This window comes from Cherax quadricarinatus, chromosome 55, assembly GCF_038502225.1.
Source record: "Cherax quadricarinatus isolate ZL_2023a chromosome 55, ASM3850222v1, whole genome shotgun sequence".
NCBI classification, from domain to species: domain Eukaryota; kingdom Metazoa; phylum Arthropoda; class Malacostraca; order Decapoda; family Parastacidae; genus Cherax; species Cherax quadricarinatus.
Window position 1 is genome coordinate 7,805,847 of NC_091346.1, and position 21,017 is coordinate 7,826,863.

A 21,017-nucleotide genomic window follows, 5' to 3' on the forward strand; every position below is an offset into this window, starting at 1 on the left:
GTGTATGTTTGGGGGTCTGAAAGGAATAATCTACTTCACAATATTCCTTATGGGAATAAATTCGGTTAGTACTGGCACCTGAACATACTTATGGAGTGAAAAAATATCGTTAACCGGGGGTCCACTGTATATGCATGTGCGTGTCTGTGAAGTGTGACCAAAGTGTAAGTAGGAGTAGCAAGATATCCCTGTTATCTAGCGTGTTTATGAGACAGAAAAAGAAACCAGCAATCCTACCATCATGCAAAACAGTTACAGGTTTCTGTTTCACAGTCATCTGGCAGGACGGTAGTACTTCCCTGGGTGGTTGCTGTCTACCAACCTACTACCTACCTACTGTCTACCTACCTACTACATGTAAAAAGAAAAACAAAAGTTTTTTTTTTTAAGGTTACCCTGCCTTGGTGGGAGATGGCTGGTGCATTAAAAAAAAAATTCTCTGATAAGAGCTTTTAATCCTTGACCAGTTTTTATGAGGATTTAAATAAAACTTAAACACGATGTACAGTAGATATCTGGTTATCGGCCGCTTCTGTTATCAGCTAGTTTTTCGGCGCCTGGTTATTGGCCATTAATTCAGTGATCAGCCGTTTGGGACATGTCCGTCCGCCGGCTGGGGTTGCTTGCATGTCAGTTTGGCTGTGTCTTTCGGTGTGTGAGGAGGCTTTTGATCATACATCCAAACATTTCGCTTGTTTTCCATTGTTTTTTGTGGTATTTTTGCAGTGCAACTGCAAAATAAGTAACCATGGCTCCAAAAACAGTTCCTAGTAAAGTTCCTGTGGTAAAAAAAGTGAGAAACACCATGGAATTTAAGCATGAAGTGTAGCAGGCATGCAAGGAGTGTAACAGGCATGCAGGGAGTGTAACAGGCATGCAGGGAGTTTAACAGGCATGCAGGGAGTGTAGCAGGCATGCAGGGAGTGTAGCAGGCATGCAGGGAGTGTAGCAGGCATGCAGGGAGTGTAACAGGCATGCAGGGAGTGTAACAGGCATGCAGGGAGTGTAGCAGGCATGCAGGGAGTGTAGCAGGTATGCATGGAGTGTAGCAGACATGCAGGGAGTGTAGCAGGCATGCAGGGAGTGTAGCAGGCATGCACGGAGTGTAGCAGGCATGCAGGGAGTGTAACAGGCATGCAGGGAGTGTAACAGGCATGCAGGGAGTGTAGCAGGCATGCAGGGAGTGTAGCAGGCATGCAGGGAGTGTAGCAGGCATGCATGGAGTGTAGCAGGCATGCATGGAGTGTAGCAGGCATGCATGGAGTGTAGCAGGCATGCATGGAGTGTAGCAGACATGCAGGGAGTGTAACAGGCATGCAGGGAGTGTAGCAGGCATGCAGGGAGTGTAGCAGGCATGCAGGGAGTGTAGCAGGCATGCAGGGAGTGTAGCAGGCATGCATGGAGTGTAGCAGGCATGCATGGAGTGTAGCAGGCATGCAGGGAGTGTAACAGGCATGCAGGGAGTGTAGCAGGCATGCAGGGAGTGTAGCAGGCATGCAGGGAGTGTAGCAGGCATGCATGGAGTGTATCAGACATGCAGGGAGTGTAGCAGGCATGCAGGGAGTGTAGCAGGCATGCAGGGAGTGTAGCAGGCATGCAGGGAGTGTAGCAGACATGCAGGGAGTGTAGCAGGCATGCAGGGAGTGTAGCAGGCATGCACAGAGTGTAGCAGGCATGCACGGAGTGTAGCAGACATGCAGGGAGGGTAGCAGACATGCAGGGAGTGTAGCAGGCATGCAGGGAGTGTAGCAGGCATGCAGGGAGTGTAACAGGTATGCAGGGAGTGTAGCAGGCATGTAGGGAGTGTAGCAGGCATGCAGGGAGTGTAGCAGGCATGTAAGGAGTGTAACAGGCATGCAGGGAGTGTGGCAGGCATACAGGGAGTGTAGCAGGCATGCAGGGAGTGTAGCAGGCATGCAGGGAGTGTAGCAGACATGCAGGGAGTGTAGCAGGCATGCAGGGAGTGTAGCAGGCATGCAGGGAGTGTAGCAGACATGCAGGGAGTGTAGCAGACATGCATGAAGTGTAGTAGGCATGCAAGAAGTGTAGCAGGCATGCAGGGAGTGTAACAGGCATGCAGGGAGTGTAGCAGGCATGCAGGGAGTGTAGCAGACATGCAGGAAGTGTAGTAGGCATGCAATAAGTGTAGCAGGCATGCAGTGAGTGTAGCAGGCATGCAGGAAGTGTAATAGGTATGCAGGGAGTGTAGCAGACATGCAGGAAGTGTAGCAGGCATGCAGGAAGTGTAGCAGGCATGCATGGAGTGTAGCAGACATGCAGGCGGTGTAGCAGGCATGCAGGAAGTGTGGCAGGCATGCAGGGAGTGTAACAAGCATGCAGGAGGTGTAACAGGCATAAAGTGTAACAGGCATGCAGGGAGTGTTGCAGACATGCAGGGAGTGTTGCAGACATGCAGGAAGTGTAGCAGGCATGCAGGAAGTGTATCAGGGATGCAGGAAGTGTAGCAGGCATGCAGGAAGTATAGCAGGCATGCAGGAGGTGTAGCAGGCATGCAGGAGGTGTAGCAGGCATGCAGGAAGTGTAGCAGGCATGCAGGAAGTGTAGCAGGCATGCAGGAAGTGTAGCAGGCATGCAGGAAGTGTAGCAGGCATGCAGGAAGTGTAGCAGGCATGCAAGAAGTGTAGCAGGCATGCAGGAAGTGTAGCAGGCATGCAGGAAGTGTAGCAGGCATGCTGGAAGTGTAGTAGGCATGCAAGAAGTGTAGCAGGCATGCAGGAAGTGTACCAGGCATGCAGGAAGTGTAGTAGGCATGCAGGGAGTGTAGCAGGCATGCAAGAAGTGTAGCAGGCATGCAGGAAGTGTAGCAGGCATGCAGGAAGTGTAGCAGGCATGCAAGAAGTGTAGCAGGCATGCAGGAAGTGTAGCAGGCATTCCAGAAGCCAGCATTAGTCTTCAATAAAGATATGTAATAATGATTTAATTGTTAAAAAATGATTTTATGGTGAATATTTTTGTCTGGAACAGATTAATTGTAATTAAATTAATTCTCATGGGAAATATTATTTCGGTTTTAGGCCAAGCTTCCGGAACGGATTACAGCCGATAACCGAGGGTCCACTGTACGAGATATACTTTTTTGTGAAGTGCTTAACCCTTTCAGGGTCCGTCCCGTAGATCTACGGCTTTACGTTGAGGGTCCAAACTGTAGATCTACGCCATGAGCTCAGCTCACTCTGATAAACTGTGAGTGGTACATTTGGGCCTAGATATGAGAGAATACATCATTGTGGTATGTGTGCACCACATTAAACAAATCCGGCAGCACACTGTGTATAATGAGAGAAAAAAACTGAGATCATGATTTTCGATTAAAACAGCGACTTTGCAGTGTTTTTTCGTATGTTTTTATAGTTGTATTTGCAATTTCTTGGTCTCATTTGATAGAATGGAAGACATATTACAGAAATAAAGATGATTTTGATTGGTTTTAGCACAGGAAATGGCTTGAAACTGAGCTCAAAGTAGCGGAAATGTTAAATTTTTGCCGATGTTCAAGAGTAAACAAACGACCTCACACATCTATTACACGCCAGCTGGCGGGTCTTATATACATTCACAAACGTGGTGATGATATTTATACAATTATTACAATATTGCATAACAGTAAATCTTCTATTTTTTGGTGTGAATAAAAATTCATTATGTGAATAAAAAATCAAAATGGAATTTATTTGTAAAGCCTCAAAACGTAACTAATGAACAGAGGAAATGTTAGTTTAGTGCCAGGAATACTTACATTGTTTATTCTGGACCCCATTTTGAAACTGGAATATTTTGAACTTTGTGTTAAATTGGCCAAATTACCAATTTCCGATCACTTTATTTTGTAATTGAAATAGTTGACTTGGCGATTTCTTGTGCTCAATCGATAGAATAGAAGTAATACTAGTGAAATAGCTAAGAATTTGGTCGACTGGAATAATGTAATTGGCCTAAAATGGGAGTCAAAGTCGGCAAAATCGCCGATTCATAAATATCGCTGACACATCAAAATTTGCGAGAGCATAATTTCGTCAATTTTCTATCAAATTTTGTACTTTTTGTTTTATTACCTTCATAAAAAGATTCTCTACCATTTCATAAGAAAAAATAATTTTTTTTTTTTTTTTTTTTAAATTTTGGGACACTGGAATTTTGGCCTTGGACCCTGAAGGGGTTAATCTTTGTAGTCATACAGCACAAGGAGTTATGGATACTTGATCCTCCGTCCGCTAGGTGTGAGACAGAGCTGCTACCTAACTGTATTTAGCTAACTGCAGGTAATGTAAAAACATATTTTTTCTAGGATGAAAATGGTATACAGATTATTGGAATGTCTGCCACTCTGCCTAACTTGAAATTGCTGGCTGGTTGGCTAGACTCTGCCTTGTATAACACAGACTTCAGACCTGTACCACTCACAGAGAGAGTCAAGATTGGCAGAGCATTATATGACCCCACCATGAATAAAGTGAGGGAGCTAGATCCTTTACTGACTGTTAAGGTGAGCATATTAATGTTAGATTTTTACAAATTTAGTGTTGCCAAGTACTATGTATATAGTGTTCTATTTGTAAATATTGTGGTTTAAGCAATTAAAATTTTATTTGTATGGTTGGAAGAAAAAATTAATCAGTCTCTATACATAACTTATGTTGTAGTAGAATTTCTGACAGTTAATGTAACATTATTAATATGTGAGACAAGTGTAAATAATGAGATGGAGAAAATAAGTTGGCCTTTGTTTGGCAAGTAGTTACCTTACAGAATTATAACCTTATCCTATATAGAGGAAAATCTTAGTCAAAATGACCTCACATCTAGACAAATTAAAGGCTGTGGTGTGGTATGCTCTCTGTCAGTACATTATAAACTAGACCGTTTTACTTGCTTCACCATCCATGAAGGATGTCTCACACTCCATAATCCCACCCTCTTTTAAGTTAATGCACATAAAAGAAATAGTACAGAGTGAAGTTTGTAATGCAGTTAAATGTTAGTATTGAAGATTGGAAGCTGATGATCAGAAAGAGCATGTTTCAAAAAACATAGCAAATTAGCATCTACACAGACCAAAACCATTCCAAACTTTCCACTAGGTAAGATATATCAGTTTTGAAAGCATAAAACTATTTGGAAGAGGCATTTGCTAGTTATCACACAGAAACTAAAATCCCTGTTTGTTGGATAAAACTGGCAAATTATGACTTGCATAGCCCAATAAAAAATATACCTTCCTGTGAGCAAAATACTCATAACTTTAAGTTTGAGGTTGCTCAAAAGTTGCATTTTCATGTTATTGCAAGGAAAAAATACCCATATTTTTTTAAACAATAATGGCAGATTGGCACTTACACAGCCCAAGATCAGTACAAAAATGTCTCTAATTGAGACACTCCAGCATTTAAGGTTTGAAACCAGTCAGAAGAGGCATTCTGAAATTATAGCAGAGAAACCAGTGTGTTTAACCCTTTGACTGTCGCGGTCGTATATGTACGTCTTATGAGCTAGGGATTTTGATGTATTGATACACCAAAATTCTAGCTGCTTCAAATCAAGCGAGAGAAAGCCAGTAGGCCCACATGTGAAAGAGTGGGTCTGTGTGGTCAGTGTGCGCAGTATAAAAAAAATCCTGCAGCACGCAGTGCATAACAAGAAGAAAAATACTTCGACTGTACTTTTGGATTACAACACCGACTTTAAGGTGTATTTTTGTACAGTATTTATGGTTGTGTTCTTGTTTTCTTGGTCTCATTGGATAGAACGGAATACATTTTACAGAAATAGAGATGATTTTGATTGGTTTCACTATGAAAAGGACCTTGAAATTGAGCTCAAAGTAGCAGAATGTTCGATTTTTGCTTATGTTCAAGAGTAAACAAATGACGTCACCATCCAATAAGTGTCCAACTAGCCATTCTAATACACAGTTACGAATGGGCTGACATTATTTATACAATTATTATAACAATGTAGTCTCCATAACAGTAAATCTATTTTTTATGTGAATAAAAATTCAAAATATAAAGCAAGAGTAATATAAGAAGGGCTTGGAGACATGACTAATGAACAGAGAAAATGTTATTTTAGTGCCAGGAATGTCTGTATTGTTTATTCTGGACCCTATTTTGAAATTGGCATATTTTTTAATTTTCTGACCACTTTATTGGATAGTTGAAATCAGGAAATGGGTGGTTTCTTGTACTCAATTGATAGAGCAAATGGAGTTCTAAAGAAATAGATATGAGTTTGGTCAACTGGAGCAATGGAATTGACCGAAAATAGGGCTCAAAGTGGGCGAAATTGCCGGTGCGTATATGTTGCCGAGATCGCTAACTTTGCAAGAGCGTAATTCCATAAGTTTTCCATCAAATTTTGTACCTTTGGTGTCATTACCACCGGGAAAAGATTCTCTATCATTTCACAAGAAAAAATAATTTTTGCTTTTTTTTTCGAATATTTTGCAACAGAGCGAGAGACTTCAGGATTTGGGGTCGTGACAGTCAAAGGGTTAATAAAATTGGCAAATTAGAACTTATACAGCCCTTTACAACTAATTTTTCATAGTTTAAGATGTAGTAATATATTTGTGTGTGAATTAATATAAAACCATCTCACTTTAGGATGACAGTGACCATCTGATCCAGCTGTGTCTTGAGACAGTACTGGAGGGTTTCTCTGTTCTTGTTTTCTGTCCAACTAAAGCTTGGTGTGAAAAAATGGCAGAATGTGTTGCTAAGGAATTTTTCAGAATTGGTAAGTGCATGTTCATTGGTTTTTATTCTTAACAGCAGTTTCTTGCCAGGGTAGGGTGATCCACAGAAAGAAACACATTCGCCATCATGCATTCAATTGCTTTCTTGCCAGAGGTGTGCTGACATCACAGTTCAGATCACCCTCCCACTGCAGAATCGACACCCTTGCTAATCTGCATTGCCCTTCCCACTTCCAGGACTCGAAGTCTGGTTAGCTGGTTTTCCCTGAATCACTTCATAAATACTGTATTACCTTGCTCACATTCCAACAGCACACCCATTAAAAACCACTTGTCATCACTCACTCCTATCTAACATGTTCACACAAGCCTGAGAGTAGCTTTAGCTCCTTGAATCAAGAGCTTGGCACCATCAAAGTACAGTAATTACCCCTTGGAAGGGACTGCATATTTTGTTTGAAGAATATTTTGTACTTTCTGTCGTATGTATTAGAAGTATGTTTCGCATGGGATTTTTGTTTTTTTTCAACATTTAATTCGTCTCCCACCGAAGCAGGGTGACCCAAAAAGAAAGAAAATCACCAAAAAGAAAATACTTTCATCATCATTCAACACTTTCACCTCACTCATACTGTCTTTGCAGAGGCACTCAGATACGACAGTTTAGAAGTCCCTCCAAACTGTCAATATCCCAAACCCCTCCTTTAAAGTGCAGGCATTGTACTTCCCATTTCCAGGACTCAAGTCCGGCTAACCAGTTTCCCTGAATCCCTTGACAAAGTATTACCCTGCTCGCACTCCAATAGCTCGTCAGGTCCCAAAAACCATTTGTCTCCATTCATTTCTGTCTAACACGCTCACACATGCTTGCTGGAAGTCCAAGCCCCTCGCCCACAAAACCTCCTTTACCCCCTCCCTCCAACCTTTTCGAGGATGACCCCTACCCCGCCTTCTTTCCCCTACAGATTTATACGCTCTCCAAGTCATTCTACTTTGATCCATCATTTGTAAATTTTTTATCGTATTGTATATATATCATTTATAATAACTTATACATGTATTGTGCAGATGGTACATATTTTTTGGTTCACCAGTTCAGTCATAATAAAATTATATAACCAACGGAAAGTTCGTATGTTAAAGAATTGCCCATTATTATTGCGATGACAGCAAAACAGTGTTATCTCTAGCCATAACAACTCTAGTACTGACCACCTACTTTCCCTAGCACTCTGTTAAATTGGGGGCTATACTAAAAAAATTTTTATTTTTATTAACACATCTGCTGATTCCCACCAAGGCAGGGTGGCCCCCAAAAAAAAAAAAACTTTCATCACCATTCACTCCATCACTGTCTTGCCAGAGGGGTGCTTTACACTACAGTTATAAAACTGCAACATTAACACCCCTTCTTCAGAGTGCAGACACTGTACTTCCTATCCCCAGGACTCAAGTCCGGCCTGCCTGTTTCCCTGAATCCCTTCATAAATGTTACTTTGCACACATTCCAACAGCACATCAAGTATTAAAAACCATTTGTCTCTGTTCACTCCTATCAAATACACTCACGCATGCTTGCTGGAAGTCCAAGCTCCCCGCACACAAAACCTTTACCCCCTCCCTCCAACCCTTCCTAGGCCAACCCCTACCCTGCCTTCCCTTCACTACAGATTTATACACTCTCAAAGTCATTCTGTTTTGTTCCATTCTCTCTACATGTCCGAACCACCTCAACAACCCCTCCTCAGTCCTTTGGATAATAGTTTTGGTAATCCCACACCTTCTCCTGATTTCCAAACTACAAATTCTCTGCATTATATTCACACCACACATTGCCCTCAGACATGACATCTCCCCTGACTCCGGCCTCCTCCTCGTTGCAACATTCATCACCCATGCTTCACACCCATACAAGAGTGTTGGTACAACTATACTCTCATGCATTCCCTTCTTTGCTTCCACGGACACAGTTCTTTGTCTCCACAGACTCCGAAGTGCACCACTCACCCTTTTTTCCTCATCAGTTCTGTGATTCACCTCATCCTTCATAGACCCATCTGCTGACACGTCCACTACTAAATATCTGAATACATTCACTTCCTCCATACTCTCTCCCTCGAATCTGATACCCAATCTTTCACCAATTAATCTTTTTGTTATCCTCATCACCTTACTCTTTCCTATATTCACTTTTAATTTTCTTCTTTTACATACCCTACCAAATTCATTGACCAACCTCTGCAACTTCTCTTTAGAATCTCCCAAAAGCACAGTATCATCAGCAAAAAGCAACTGAGACAACTCCCACTTTGTATTTGATTCTTTATCTTATAACTCCACACCTCTTGCCAAGACTCTAGCATACACTTCTCTTACAACCTCATCTATAAATATATTGAATAACCATGATGACACCACTACTTTTACTAGGAAATAATCTCCCTCTCTCCTACATACTCTAATCTGAGCCTCACTGTCATAAAAACTTTTCACTGCTTTCATTAACCTACCTCCTATACCATACACCTGCAACATCTGCCACATTGCCCCCCTATCCACCCTGTCATATGCCTTTTCCAAATTCATAAATACCACAAAAACCTCTTTACCCTTATCTAAATACTGTTCACCTATATGTTTCACTATAAACACTTGGTCTACACACCCCCTAACTTTTCTAAAGCCTCCTTGTTAATCTGCTATCCTGCTCTCCGTCTTAGTCTTAATTCTTTCAATAATAACTCTACCATACACTTTACCAGGTATACTCAACAAACTTATTCCCCTATAATTTTTGCACTCTCTTTTATCCCCTTTGCCTTTTTACAAAGGAACTCTACATGCTCTCTGCCAATCCCTAGGTACCTTACTCTCTTCCATACATTTATTAAATAATAGCACCAACCACTCCAAAGCTATATCCCCACCTGCTTTTAACATTTCTATCTTTATCCCATTAATCCCAGCTGCCTTACTCCCTTTCATTCTACTCACTATCTCACGAACTTCCCCCACACTCACAACTTGCTCTTCCTCACTCCTACAAGATGTTATTCTTCCTTGCCCTATATACAGGTCTCCCTCAACATTCACGTTTTCAACTTTCATGGGCTTCACTCATTCGCGAATTCCCAACCGCCAAATTCCCAGCCACCAAATTCCCAGCCGCCAAATCATATTTAAGTTTCCCGCCACCTGCGAGTCCCTACTAACCTCCCTCCGACCCCCGCAACTGGCAGCCAGCCCTCCCACCACTCAGTGTGGTGAGTGTTTTGTTTGTTCATTATTTGCTATTAAACTGCAGTATAAATAATGTAAACCCATTCATGACTGCATATTGGAATGGCTATTTGGACAGGTATTAGACGGTGACATCATGTCTTTACTCTTGAACACTGCAAAGAATTAAACATTTCTGCTACAGCTAATAATAACAATAGTAATAATAATAATAATAATAATAATAATAATAATAATAATAATAATAAATATGATATAATTGAAGAGGGAAATTGTACAAAAATACAAGGGAGTGGTTGACACATCGTCAGTGTGACTTTGTTTATGCTGAAGTGAACATTAGTCTCCCTGCTCTTCCAAACATTTCACAATAATTCATTGTGTTTGGTGCTTGTAGATTGAGTGTGACTGGAGTGGTAGAGGCAGTGATTGAGGCAATGGTATTTAATAACATACATGTTAATAATAATACATGTTATTAATAATACATGTATGTACTATTATTATTTATAACATATATGTTATTAAATTCTCCATGGGGAAGTGGAACAGAATTCTTCCTCCGTAAGCCATGCGTGTCGTAAGAGGCGACTAAAATGCCGGGAGCAAGGGGCTAGTAACCTCTTCTCCTGTATAATTTACTAAATGTAAAAGGAGAAACTTTTGTTTTTCCTTTTGGGCCACCCCGCCTTGGTGGGATACGGCCGGTGTGTTGAAAGAAGAAGAAGAATGTTATTAAATACATACATGTTAATAATAATACATGTTATTAATAATAACATGTACTATTATTATTTATAACATATATGTTATTAAATACCACTTCCTCAACTGTTGAATTATTGTGAAATGTTTGGAAGAGCAGGGAGACTAATGTCCACTCCAGCATAAACAAAGTCACACTGACGATGTGTCAACCACTCCCTCGTATTTTTGTACAATTTCCTTCTTCAATTATATCGTATTTATTATTATTATTATTATTATTATTATTATTATTATTATTATTATTATTATTATTATTATTATTATTACTATTGTTATTATTAGCAATAGCAGAAATGTTCGATTCTTTGCTGTGTTCAAGAGTAAACACATGATGTCACCATCTAATACCTTTCCTAATAGCCATTCCAATATGCAGTCATGAATGGGTTTACATTATTTATACTGTAGTTTAATAGCAAATAATGAACAAACAAAACACTCACCACACTGAGTGGTGGGAGGGCTGGCTGCCAGTTGCGGGGGTCGGAGGGAGGGTAGTAGGGACTCGCAGTGGTGGAGGCATTGGTGGAGTCTGTGGTATTTAATAACATACATGTTATTAACATACATGTTATTAAATAACATACGTTATTAAAGCATAATATGTATATATTTAGTACAATTTACGACGTTTTCATGTATTTTATGATTATTCATGGTTCAACAAGTTAAGGAAGCAGTATTGTAATATATTTCCCTACAATATATTGGGGCACCAAACATTCATGGTTTTTCAACATTCGCGAGGCTCTTGATCCCCTAACCCTCGAGAATGTTGAGGGAGACCTGGATGAAATCACAGCTTCCCTATCTTCATCAACATTTAACAATTCCTCAAAATATTCCCTCCATCTTCCCGATACCTCTAACTCTCCATTTAATAACTCTCCTCTCCTATTTTTAACTGTCAAATCCACTTGTTCCCTAGGCTTCCTTAACTTATTAATCTCACTTCAAAACTTTTTCTTATTTTCAATAAAATTTGTTGATAACATCTCACCCACTCTCTCATTTGCTCTCTTTTTACATTGCTTCACCACTTTCTTAACCTCTCTTTTTCCCTCCATATACTCTTCCCTCCTTGCATCACTTCTACTTTGTAAAAACCTCTCATATGCTAACTTTTTCTCCCTTACTACTCTCTTTACATCATCATTCCACCAGTCGCTCTTCTTCCTTCCCACACCCACGTTCATGTAACCACAAACTTCTGGTTAACACTCTAATACTGCATTCTTAAACCTACCCCATACATCTTCGACCCCATTGCCTGTACGCTCACTAGCCCATCTATCCTCCAGTAGTTATTTATATCTTACCCTTACTGCCTCCTCTTTTAGTTTATACACCTTCACCTCTCTTACTTGCTGCTTCTATTTTCTTTGTATCCCATCTACCTTTTACTCTCACTGTAGCTACAACTAGAAAGTGATCTGATATATCTGTGGCCCCTCTATAAACATCTTGAACTCTACTCAACAGTCTTTTATCTACCAATACATAGTCCAACAAAGTACTGTCATTACGTCCTACATCATATCTTGTATACTTATTTAGCCTCTTTTTCTTAAAACACGTATTACCTATAACCAAACCTCTTTCTATACAAAGTTCAGTTTTAGGCCCTCTCTTGTTCATAATTTACATTAATGACCTTGATGAAGGGATTACTAGTGACATGAGTAAGTTTGCTGATGATACAAAGATAGGCCGTATAATTCACTCTGAGGAGGATATCAATGAACTCCAGGACGATTTGAACAAATTAATGTCTTGGTCTGAGAAATGGCAGATGAAGTTTAATGTGGATAAGTGTAAGGTACTTGCCCTTGGTAATGAAAATAACCCTCGAAGCTATAATCTAGGTGAAGTAGAGCTTGGTCATACAGAATGTGAAAAAGACTTGGGAGTCATGGTAAGCAGAAATCTAAAGCCAAGACAGCAGTGCCTCAGTGTGCACAACAAGGCCAACAGATTACTTGGATTTATCTCAAGAAGTATAAGTAACAGAAGTCCAAAAGTTATTTTACAGCTCTATACATCACTAGTGAGGCCTCATTTAGATTATGCTGCTCAGTTTTGGTCCCCTTACTACAGGATGGACATAGACTCATTAGAGAACATACAGAGAAGAATGACTAAAATGATTTACTGTGTAAGGAACCTCCCGTATGAAGATAGACTTAAAGCCTTAAATCTCCACTCTCTGGAGAGGCGTAGAATGAGGGGAGATATCATTGAAGTGTATAAGTGGATGACGGGCATAAACAAGGGAGACATTAATAAAGTACTGAGGGTGTCGAACCAGGTAAGAACCAGGAATAATGGATTTAAGTTGGATAAATTTAGATTTAGAAAGGACATAGGTAAGTACTGGTTTTCTAACAGAGTTGTAGATGCGTGGAACAGTCTTCCCAGTGGGGTGATAGAGGTTAGGACCTTGGGTAGCTTTAAGAAGAGACTGGACAAATATATGAGTGGGAGGGGCTGGGTTTGATTGGTGTCAAGGGGTACGGGAGTTATTTCTTGAGTAGCTTTAGGTAGATGTCGTTTTGATAAGGACCTGCCTCATATGGGCCAGTAGGCCTTCTGCAGTGTTCCTACATTCTTATGTTCTTATGTTCTTAAAGGGCTCCCATTATCCTTTACACCTGGCACCCCAAACTTACCTACCACACCCTCTCTAAATGTTTCTCCTGCTTTAGCATTTAGGTCCCCTATCACAATTACTCTCTCACTTGGTTCAAAGGTTCCGATACATTCACTTAACATCTCCCAAAATCTCTCTCTCTCCTCTACATTCCTCTCTTCTCCAGGTGCATACATGCTTGTTATGACCCACTTTTCACATCCTACCATTGAATTTACACATAATCCTTGAATTTACACATTTATATTCACTCTTCTCCTTCCATAACTGGTCCTTCAACATTATTGCTACCCCTTCCTTAGCTCTAACTCTCTCAGATACCTCTGACTTAATCCTATTTATTTCTCCTGATAATAAATATAAAAAATAAGTATTGAGGTAGGAAATGTGTTATAATTTGAACATAAATATATGATGGCAATTTAAAGAGTTACTCCATAAATTGTACAATACTATAAATATTATTTGTTAGTGAAAAAGAACAGTACTTAATGTAAAATATTGGGAAAATACTCTTAGGTAAGAAAACAGATGAAATTAGGAACACATCTCTGATAGTTAACATGGATTTCTATAGGAAAATAGGTTCGAGTACCAAACATTCGACTAAAAATAATTTTGTAAAGTTATCGGGGGATGCTGTGATTTTGTGTCAGCATTAGGCTGGATTTCGACTGGCAACTCGAAAATCAGCCGTATTGGATGCGTCCGCTTGCTGTGTGCTTGAATCAGTCTGGCTGTCGCTCAGGTATTTTGTGATGGTAACAGGCAGTTTGCTTCTGTGTGCATGGGTTGGAAACACAATCAACAACTTGCTTCTTACATACCTTATTGTGTTGGTAATTGTCTTGCTCCCAGACCTGAAGCACCATGAAATCATACAAAATTATTTGTCAACAGCTCTGAAGACATTTGCTAATTTGATGAAGAGCTCAGTTTCGGCTGTACAAGGTAGTGGTTCTGTCACAGAAGATGCTTCTAAGAAGAGGGAATGAGGGTTATAATGATAAGTTGGCATTGGCATACCACTGAATTGTGTTCTAAGATATACATACAGGAATAAGAATTTTTTTTATTTTGTTTAGGTAGTGGATGTTTATTAGTTTTAAATTAATGTACAGTAAAAGATAACTATATAAAGTAATCTTTAAACAGTTGATGGTTCACAGGTAAGCAGTTATGATTCAGTGAGGATATCATCTTTTGCCATGATATTTGTATGTCATAAATATATGTAAAATGACAGACACTATATGCTAAGATGGAGCATCTCTTTGTATACATGATTTTTATTATTTTATAAAAAATTTTTATTTGCTGGTCAAATTATTTACTTTCAAAATGCCAAATCAGTGTATAATTGTGTAGTAGTACATAATTTATACATATTAAATAGTGCACTGGTATTGTACTTTCAACAATGAAGACTCTATATTGGATTTATTATTTTTCTGTCTCATAAACATGCTAGATAACAGGGATATCTTGCTACTCCTACTTACACTTTGGTCACACTTCACAGACATGCACATGCATATATATATACATACATCTAGGTTTTTCTCCTTTTTCTACATAGCTCTTGTTCTTCTTCATTTCTTCTATTGTCCATGGGGAAGTGGAAAAGAATCTTTCCTCCGTAAGCCATGCGTGTCGTATGAGGCGACTGAAATGCCGGGAGTGATGGGCTAATAACCCCTTCTCCTGTAGATATTTACTAAAAAATAGAAGAAGAAAAGCTTTATAAAACTGGGATGCTTGAATGTGCGTGGATGTAGTGTGGATGGCAAGAAACAGATGATTGCTGATGTTATGAATGAAAAGAAGTTGGATGTCCTGGCCCTAAGCAAAACAAAGCTGAAGGGGGTAGGAGAGTTTCGGTGGGGGGAAATAAATGAGGTTAAATCTGGAGTATCTGAGAGAGTTAGAGCTAAGGAAGGGGTAGCAGTAATGTTGAAGGATCAGTTATGGAAGGAGAAAAGAGAATATGAATGTGTAAATTCAAGGATTATGTGGATTAAAGTAAAGGTTGAATGTGAAAAGTGGGTCATAATAAGCGTGTATGCACCTGGAGAAGAGAGGAATGTAGAGGAGAGAGAGAGATTTTGGGAGATGTTAAGTGAATGTATAGGAACCTTTGAACCAAGTGAGAGAGTAATTGTGGTAGGGGACCTGAATGCTAAAGTAGGAGAAACTTTTTGAGAGGGTGTGGTAGGTAAGTTTGGGGTGCCAGGTGTAAATGATAATGGGAGCCCTTTGATTGCACTTTGTATAGAAAGAGGTTTAGTTATAGGTAATACATATTTTAAGAAAAAGAGGATAAATAAGTATACAAGATATGATGTAGGGGGAAATGTCAGTAGTTTGTTGGATTATGTATTGGTAGATAAAAGACTGTTGAGTAGACTTCAGGATGTACATGTTTATAGAGGGGCCACAGATATATCAGATCACTTTTTAGTTGTAGCTACACTGAGAGTAAAAGGTAGATGGGATACAAGAAGAACAGAAGCATCGGGGTAGAGAGAGGTGAAGGTTTATAAACTAAAAGAGGAGGCAGTTAGGGTAAGATATAAACAGCTATTGGAGGATAGATGGGCTAATGAGAGCATAGGCAATGGGGTCGAAGAGGTATGGGGTAGGTTTAAAAATGTAGTGTTAGAGTGTTCAGCAGAAGTTTGCGGTTACAGGAAAGTGGATGCGGGAGGGAAGAGGAGCGATTGATGGAATGATGATGTAAAGAGAGTAGTAAGGGAGAAAAAGTTAGCATATGAGAGGCTTTTACAAAGTAGAAGTGATGCAAGGAGGGAAGAGTATATGGAGAAAAAGAGAAAGGTTAAGAGAGGAGTGAGATTAACAAGTTAAGGAAGCCTAGAGAACAAATGGATTTGTCAGTTAAAAATAGGAGAGGAGAGTTATTAAATGGAGAGTTAGAGGTATTGGGAAGATGGAGGGAATATTTTGAGGAATTGTTAAATGTTGATGAAGATAGGGAAGCTGTGATTTTGTGTAGAGGGCAAGGAGGAATAACATCTTGTAGGAGTGAGGAAGAGCCAGTTGTGAGTTTGGAGGAAGTTCGTGAGGCAGCAGGTAAAATGAAAGGGGGTAAGGCAGCCGGGATTGATGGGATAAAGATACAAATGTTAAATGCAGGTGGGGATATAGTTTTGGGGTGGTTGGTTCTATTATTTAATAAATGTGTGGAAGAGGGTAAGGTACCTAGGGATTGGCAGAGAGCATGCATAGTTCCTTTGTATAAAGGCAAAGGGGACAAAAGAGAGTGCAAAAATTATAGGGGGATAAGTCTGTTGAGTATACCTGGTAAAGTGTATGGTAGAGTTATTATTGAAAGAATTAAGAGTAAGACGGAGAATAGGATAGCAGATGAACAAGGAGGCTTTAGGAAAGGTAGGGGGGGGGGGGTGTGGACCAGGTGTTTACAGTGAAACATATAAGTGAGCAGTATTTAGATAAGGCTAAAGAGGTTTTTGTGGCATTTATGGATTTGGAAAAGGCGTATGACAGGGTGGATAGGGGGGCAATATGGCAGATGTTGCAGGTGTATGGTGTAGGAGGTAGGTTACTGAAAGCAGTGAAGAGTTTTTACGAGGATAGTGAGGCTCAAGTTAGAGTATGTAGGAAAGAGGGAGATTATTTCCCAGTAAAAGTAGGCCTTAGACAAGGATGCGTGATGTCACCGTGGTTGTTTAATACATTTATAGATGGGGTTGTAAGAGAAGTAAATGCGAGGGTCTTGGCAAGAGGCGTGGAGTTAAAAGATAAAGAATCATACATAAAGTGGGAGTTGTCACAGTTGCTCTTTGGTGATGTCACTGTGCTCTTGGGAGATTCTGAAGAGAAGTTGCAGAGGTTGGTGGATGAATTTGGTGGGGTATGCAAAAGAAGAAAATTAAAAGTGAATACAGGAAAGAGTAAGGTTATGAGGATAACAAAAAGATTAGGGGATGAAAGATTGGATATCAGATTGGAAGGAGAGAGTATGGAGGAGGTGAATGTATTCAGATATTCGGGAGTGGACGTGTCAGCGGATGGGTCTATGAAAGATGAGGTGAATCATAGAATTGATGAGGGGAAAAGGGTGAGTGGTGCACTTAGGAGTCTGTGGAGACAAAGAACTTTGTCCTTGGAGGCAAAGAGGGGAATGTATGAGTGTATAGTTTTACCAACGCTCTTATATGGGTGTGAAGCATGGGTGATGAATGTTGCAGCGAGGAGAAGGCTGGAGGCAGTGGAGATGTCATGTTTGAGGGCAATGTGTGGTGTGAATATAATGCAGAGAATTCGTAGTTTGGAAGTTAGGAGGAGGTGCGGGATTACCAAAACTGTTGTCCAGAGGGCTGAGGAAGGGTTGTTGAGGTGGTTCAGAAATACACTGAGGCTGGAACAAAATAGAATGACTTCGAGAGTTTATAAATCTGTAGTGGAGGGAAGGCGGGGTAGGGGTCGGCCTAGGAAAGGTTGGAGGGAGGGGGTAAAGGAGGTTTTGTATGCGAGGGGCTTGGACTTTCAGCAGGCATGCGTGAGAGTGTTTGATAGGAGTGAATGGAGACAAATGGTTTTTAATACTTGACGTGCTGTTGGAGTGTGAGCAAAGTAACATTTATGAAGGGATTCAGGGAAACTGGCAGGCCGGACTTGAGTCCTGGAGATGGGAAGTATAGTGCCTGCACTCTGAAGGAGGGGTGTTAATGTTGCAGTTTAAAAACTGTAGTGTAAAGCACCCTTCTCCAAGACAGTGATGGAGTGAATGATGGTGAAAGTTTTTCTTTTTCGGGCCACCCTGCCTTGGTGGGAATTGGCCAGTGTGTTGGAGTGTGAGCAGGGTAATATTTAGTGAAGGGATTCAGGGAAACCTGTTATTTTCATATAGTCGGACTTGAGTCCTGGAAATGGGAAGTACAGTGCCTGCACTTTAAAGGAGGGGTTTGGGATATTGGCAGTTTGGAGGGATATGTTGTGTATCTTTATATGTGTATGCTTCTAAACTGTTGTATTCTGAGCACCTCTGCAAAAACAGTGATAATGTGTGAGTGTGGTGAAAGTGTTGAATGATGATGAAAGTATTTTCTTTTTGGGGATTTTCTTTCTTTTTTGGGTCACCCTGCCTCAGTGGGAGATGGCCGACTTGTTGAAAAAAAAAAAGTAAAAAATAATAATAATATCATCATTCAGTCTGAAAATGGTGTGTTTCATGAGAATGGGAGTCTTGCTGTTTATTATTCTGTACTAACTTGTTCAACTTATACATAATGTAAGAGTATTTGTTTTGTGATTTAATTATTATTATAATAAAAAATATATTGTAATGTAAAAGTTTCACAAACTTTTATGAACGTACGTGAATGAACTAAAACTGGACACGTATTAATACCGTCTATTTCGCCTGACCGAGTGATCATCCACCACCCGTTCAGTTTGTGTTTTTACACTGTCTGAGCTCCGTGTATCTCGTTCTCTCTCGTTTACTCTTCGTTAACTAATTGGCTCTTGTTGACGATAGCATCTAAGCTTAGATGTGATAAAAGGAAGAGTCGTAAGCCTCATAATTTAAGTGCCAAGTTAGAAATGGTTAAGCTTAGTGAAGAAGGTATGTCAATGGCTGAGATAGCACGTAAGCTTGATTTGGCTCGTCAAACAGTTAGTACATTTGTGAACAATAAGGAGAAAGTATTGCAGGAAATTAAAAGTGCTACACCAGTGACCACTAAAGTTACAAAAAAACGTGATAACCTTATTGCTGACATTGAAAAACTTTTAATGGTGTGGATTGATGATCAGACTAGTCACAATGTGCCTTTAAGCAGAGCCATTATCCAGTCCAAGGCCTTAAGTCTCTTCAATTCTATGAAGGCTGAGAGAGGGGAGGAAGCTGCTGAAGATAAATTTTCAGCTAGCAGAGGCTGGTTTAATAGGTTTAAGGAAAGAAGTCAACTTCACAACATCAGAGTGCAGGGTGAAGCTGCAAGCGCCTACAATTTAGCTGCAGAAAATTATCCACGTGAGCGAGACGAGATAATAGAATGGTGGATATACCAAGTAACAGATTTTTAATGTGGATGAGACTGCATTATTTTGGAAGAAGATGCCATCTAGGACATTTATTGCTAAGGAAGAGAAGTCAATACCTGGCTTCAAAGCTGCAAAAGACAAGCTAACACTCTTGCTAAGAGCTAATGCAGCTGGTGACTGCAAGTTAAATCCTTGAACAGCCTTCAACATCAACAGCTAGCCTTGAACAGTCTTCAGTATCAACAGCTAGCCTTGAACAGCCTTCAACATCAACAGCTAACCTTGAACAGCCTTCAACTTCAACAGCAACATACACTCCTTCAAAAGCTTCACACAAGTCTCCAAAACGAATCAAATTAGTTGAAGAATCAGAGGATGATGGTCTGCCATCTCATGATTTGATTCAATAACTACATTGCCACTCACCTCTCACACATTCATATTAAGTATTTTAAGGTAAGTAATAAATGTACTGTGTGTGTATTTTACTTTTTATTGTGTTTTTTAATGCCTAGTTCTATTGCTAATTTAATATATGTCAGTGTAAATACGTTATCTAGCATTTATATGCATTTATAAGTGGAAAAAAAGGGTGTTCCACTTTACGGCGGTAGACTGGAACCTAACCTGCCGTATCAGTGGGGCCCTACTGTACTACTTAATACTACTATAATAATAATTACAGTGGAACCCCGAGTTTTGGCAGTAATCCATTCCAGGAGCTAGGCCTAAAGTCGAAGCAATATTTCCCATAAGAAATAATGTAAATCTAATTAATCCGTTCTAGACCCACAAAAATATTCAGAAAAAAATACATTTTTTAAAGAATAACTATAGTTTTACATACACAAAACAATTATAAATACATATATAATACTTAAATGAGTAATGAAATAGATAAATAAACACTTAAATAAACATTTAAAATCACATTTATGTACCTTTATTGAAGACTTGTTGGCATCTGGAAGATAGGGAAGAGTAGAGAGGGAGGACTTATTATTGCCTCAACCACTGCCTCCACCACTGGCTCAACCACTTCCTCAACCACTGCCTCAACCACTGCCTCAACCACTGCCTCAACCACTGCCTCAACCACTGCCTCAACCACTGCCTCAACCACTGCTTCAACCACTGTGGCTAACTGCCTCATATTTTTGTACAATTTCTTTCTTCACTTCTATGGCGTTTCTCACTTTCTTTACCAAAGGGTTCCCACTATGAAGTTTCTTTGGGCCCATGGTGGCTTATTTCACAGTCACAATCAATAAACAAGCACTAAACACAACGAATTTATTGTGAAATGTTTGGATGAGCGTGCAGAGTAATGTTCACTCAAGGATAAACAAAGCTAGACTGGCTCATGACTCCTGTGCAGGCAGGCGCCAGGCACAGGCAGGTGGACAGGTCTGGTATGCCGGCTGAAACACGGGGCACAGGCCAAAACTTGGGACAAAATTTATCCGAAAAAAGCATTTGAAACTCAAAGCGGCTGATACTCAGGGTGGCTGAAACTCGGGATTCCACTGTATAATAATAATAATATGTATGTACGTACTGTGCATAATTTAGCATACGCCGATGTGCCCAGCATCTCTTCTCCATCTCCAAGGT

The 21,017-nt window shown here is 40.0% G+C and overlaps 1 protein-coding gene across 3 annotated transcripts in view; it reads left to right on the forward strand.

Moving 5' to 3' along the window:
- Positions 1-21,017, forward strand: part of PolQ (DNA polymerase theta) — a 270,991-nt gene that overhangs the window by 57,678 nt on the left and 192,296 nt on the right. For all 3 annotated transcript variants that reach the window (XM_070096805.1, XM_070096803.1, XM_070096804.1), the window contains exons 9-10: positions 4,307-4,504; positions 6,624-6,756. In XM_070096805.1, coding sequence (XP_069952906.1) covers positions 4,307-4,504; positions 6,624-6,756 — 331 coding nt within the window. The remainder of the gene's footprint in view (positions 1-4,306; positions 4,505-6,623; positions 6,757-21,017) is intronic.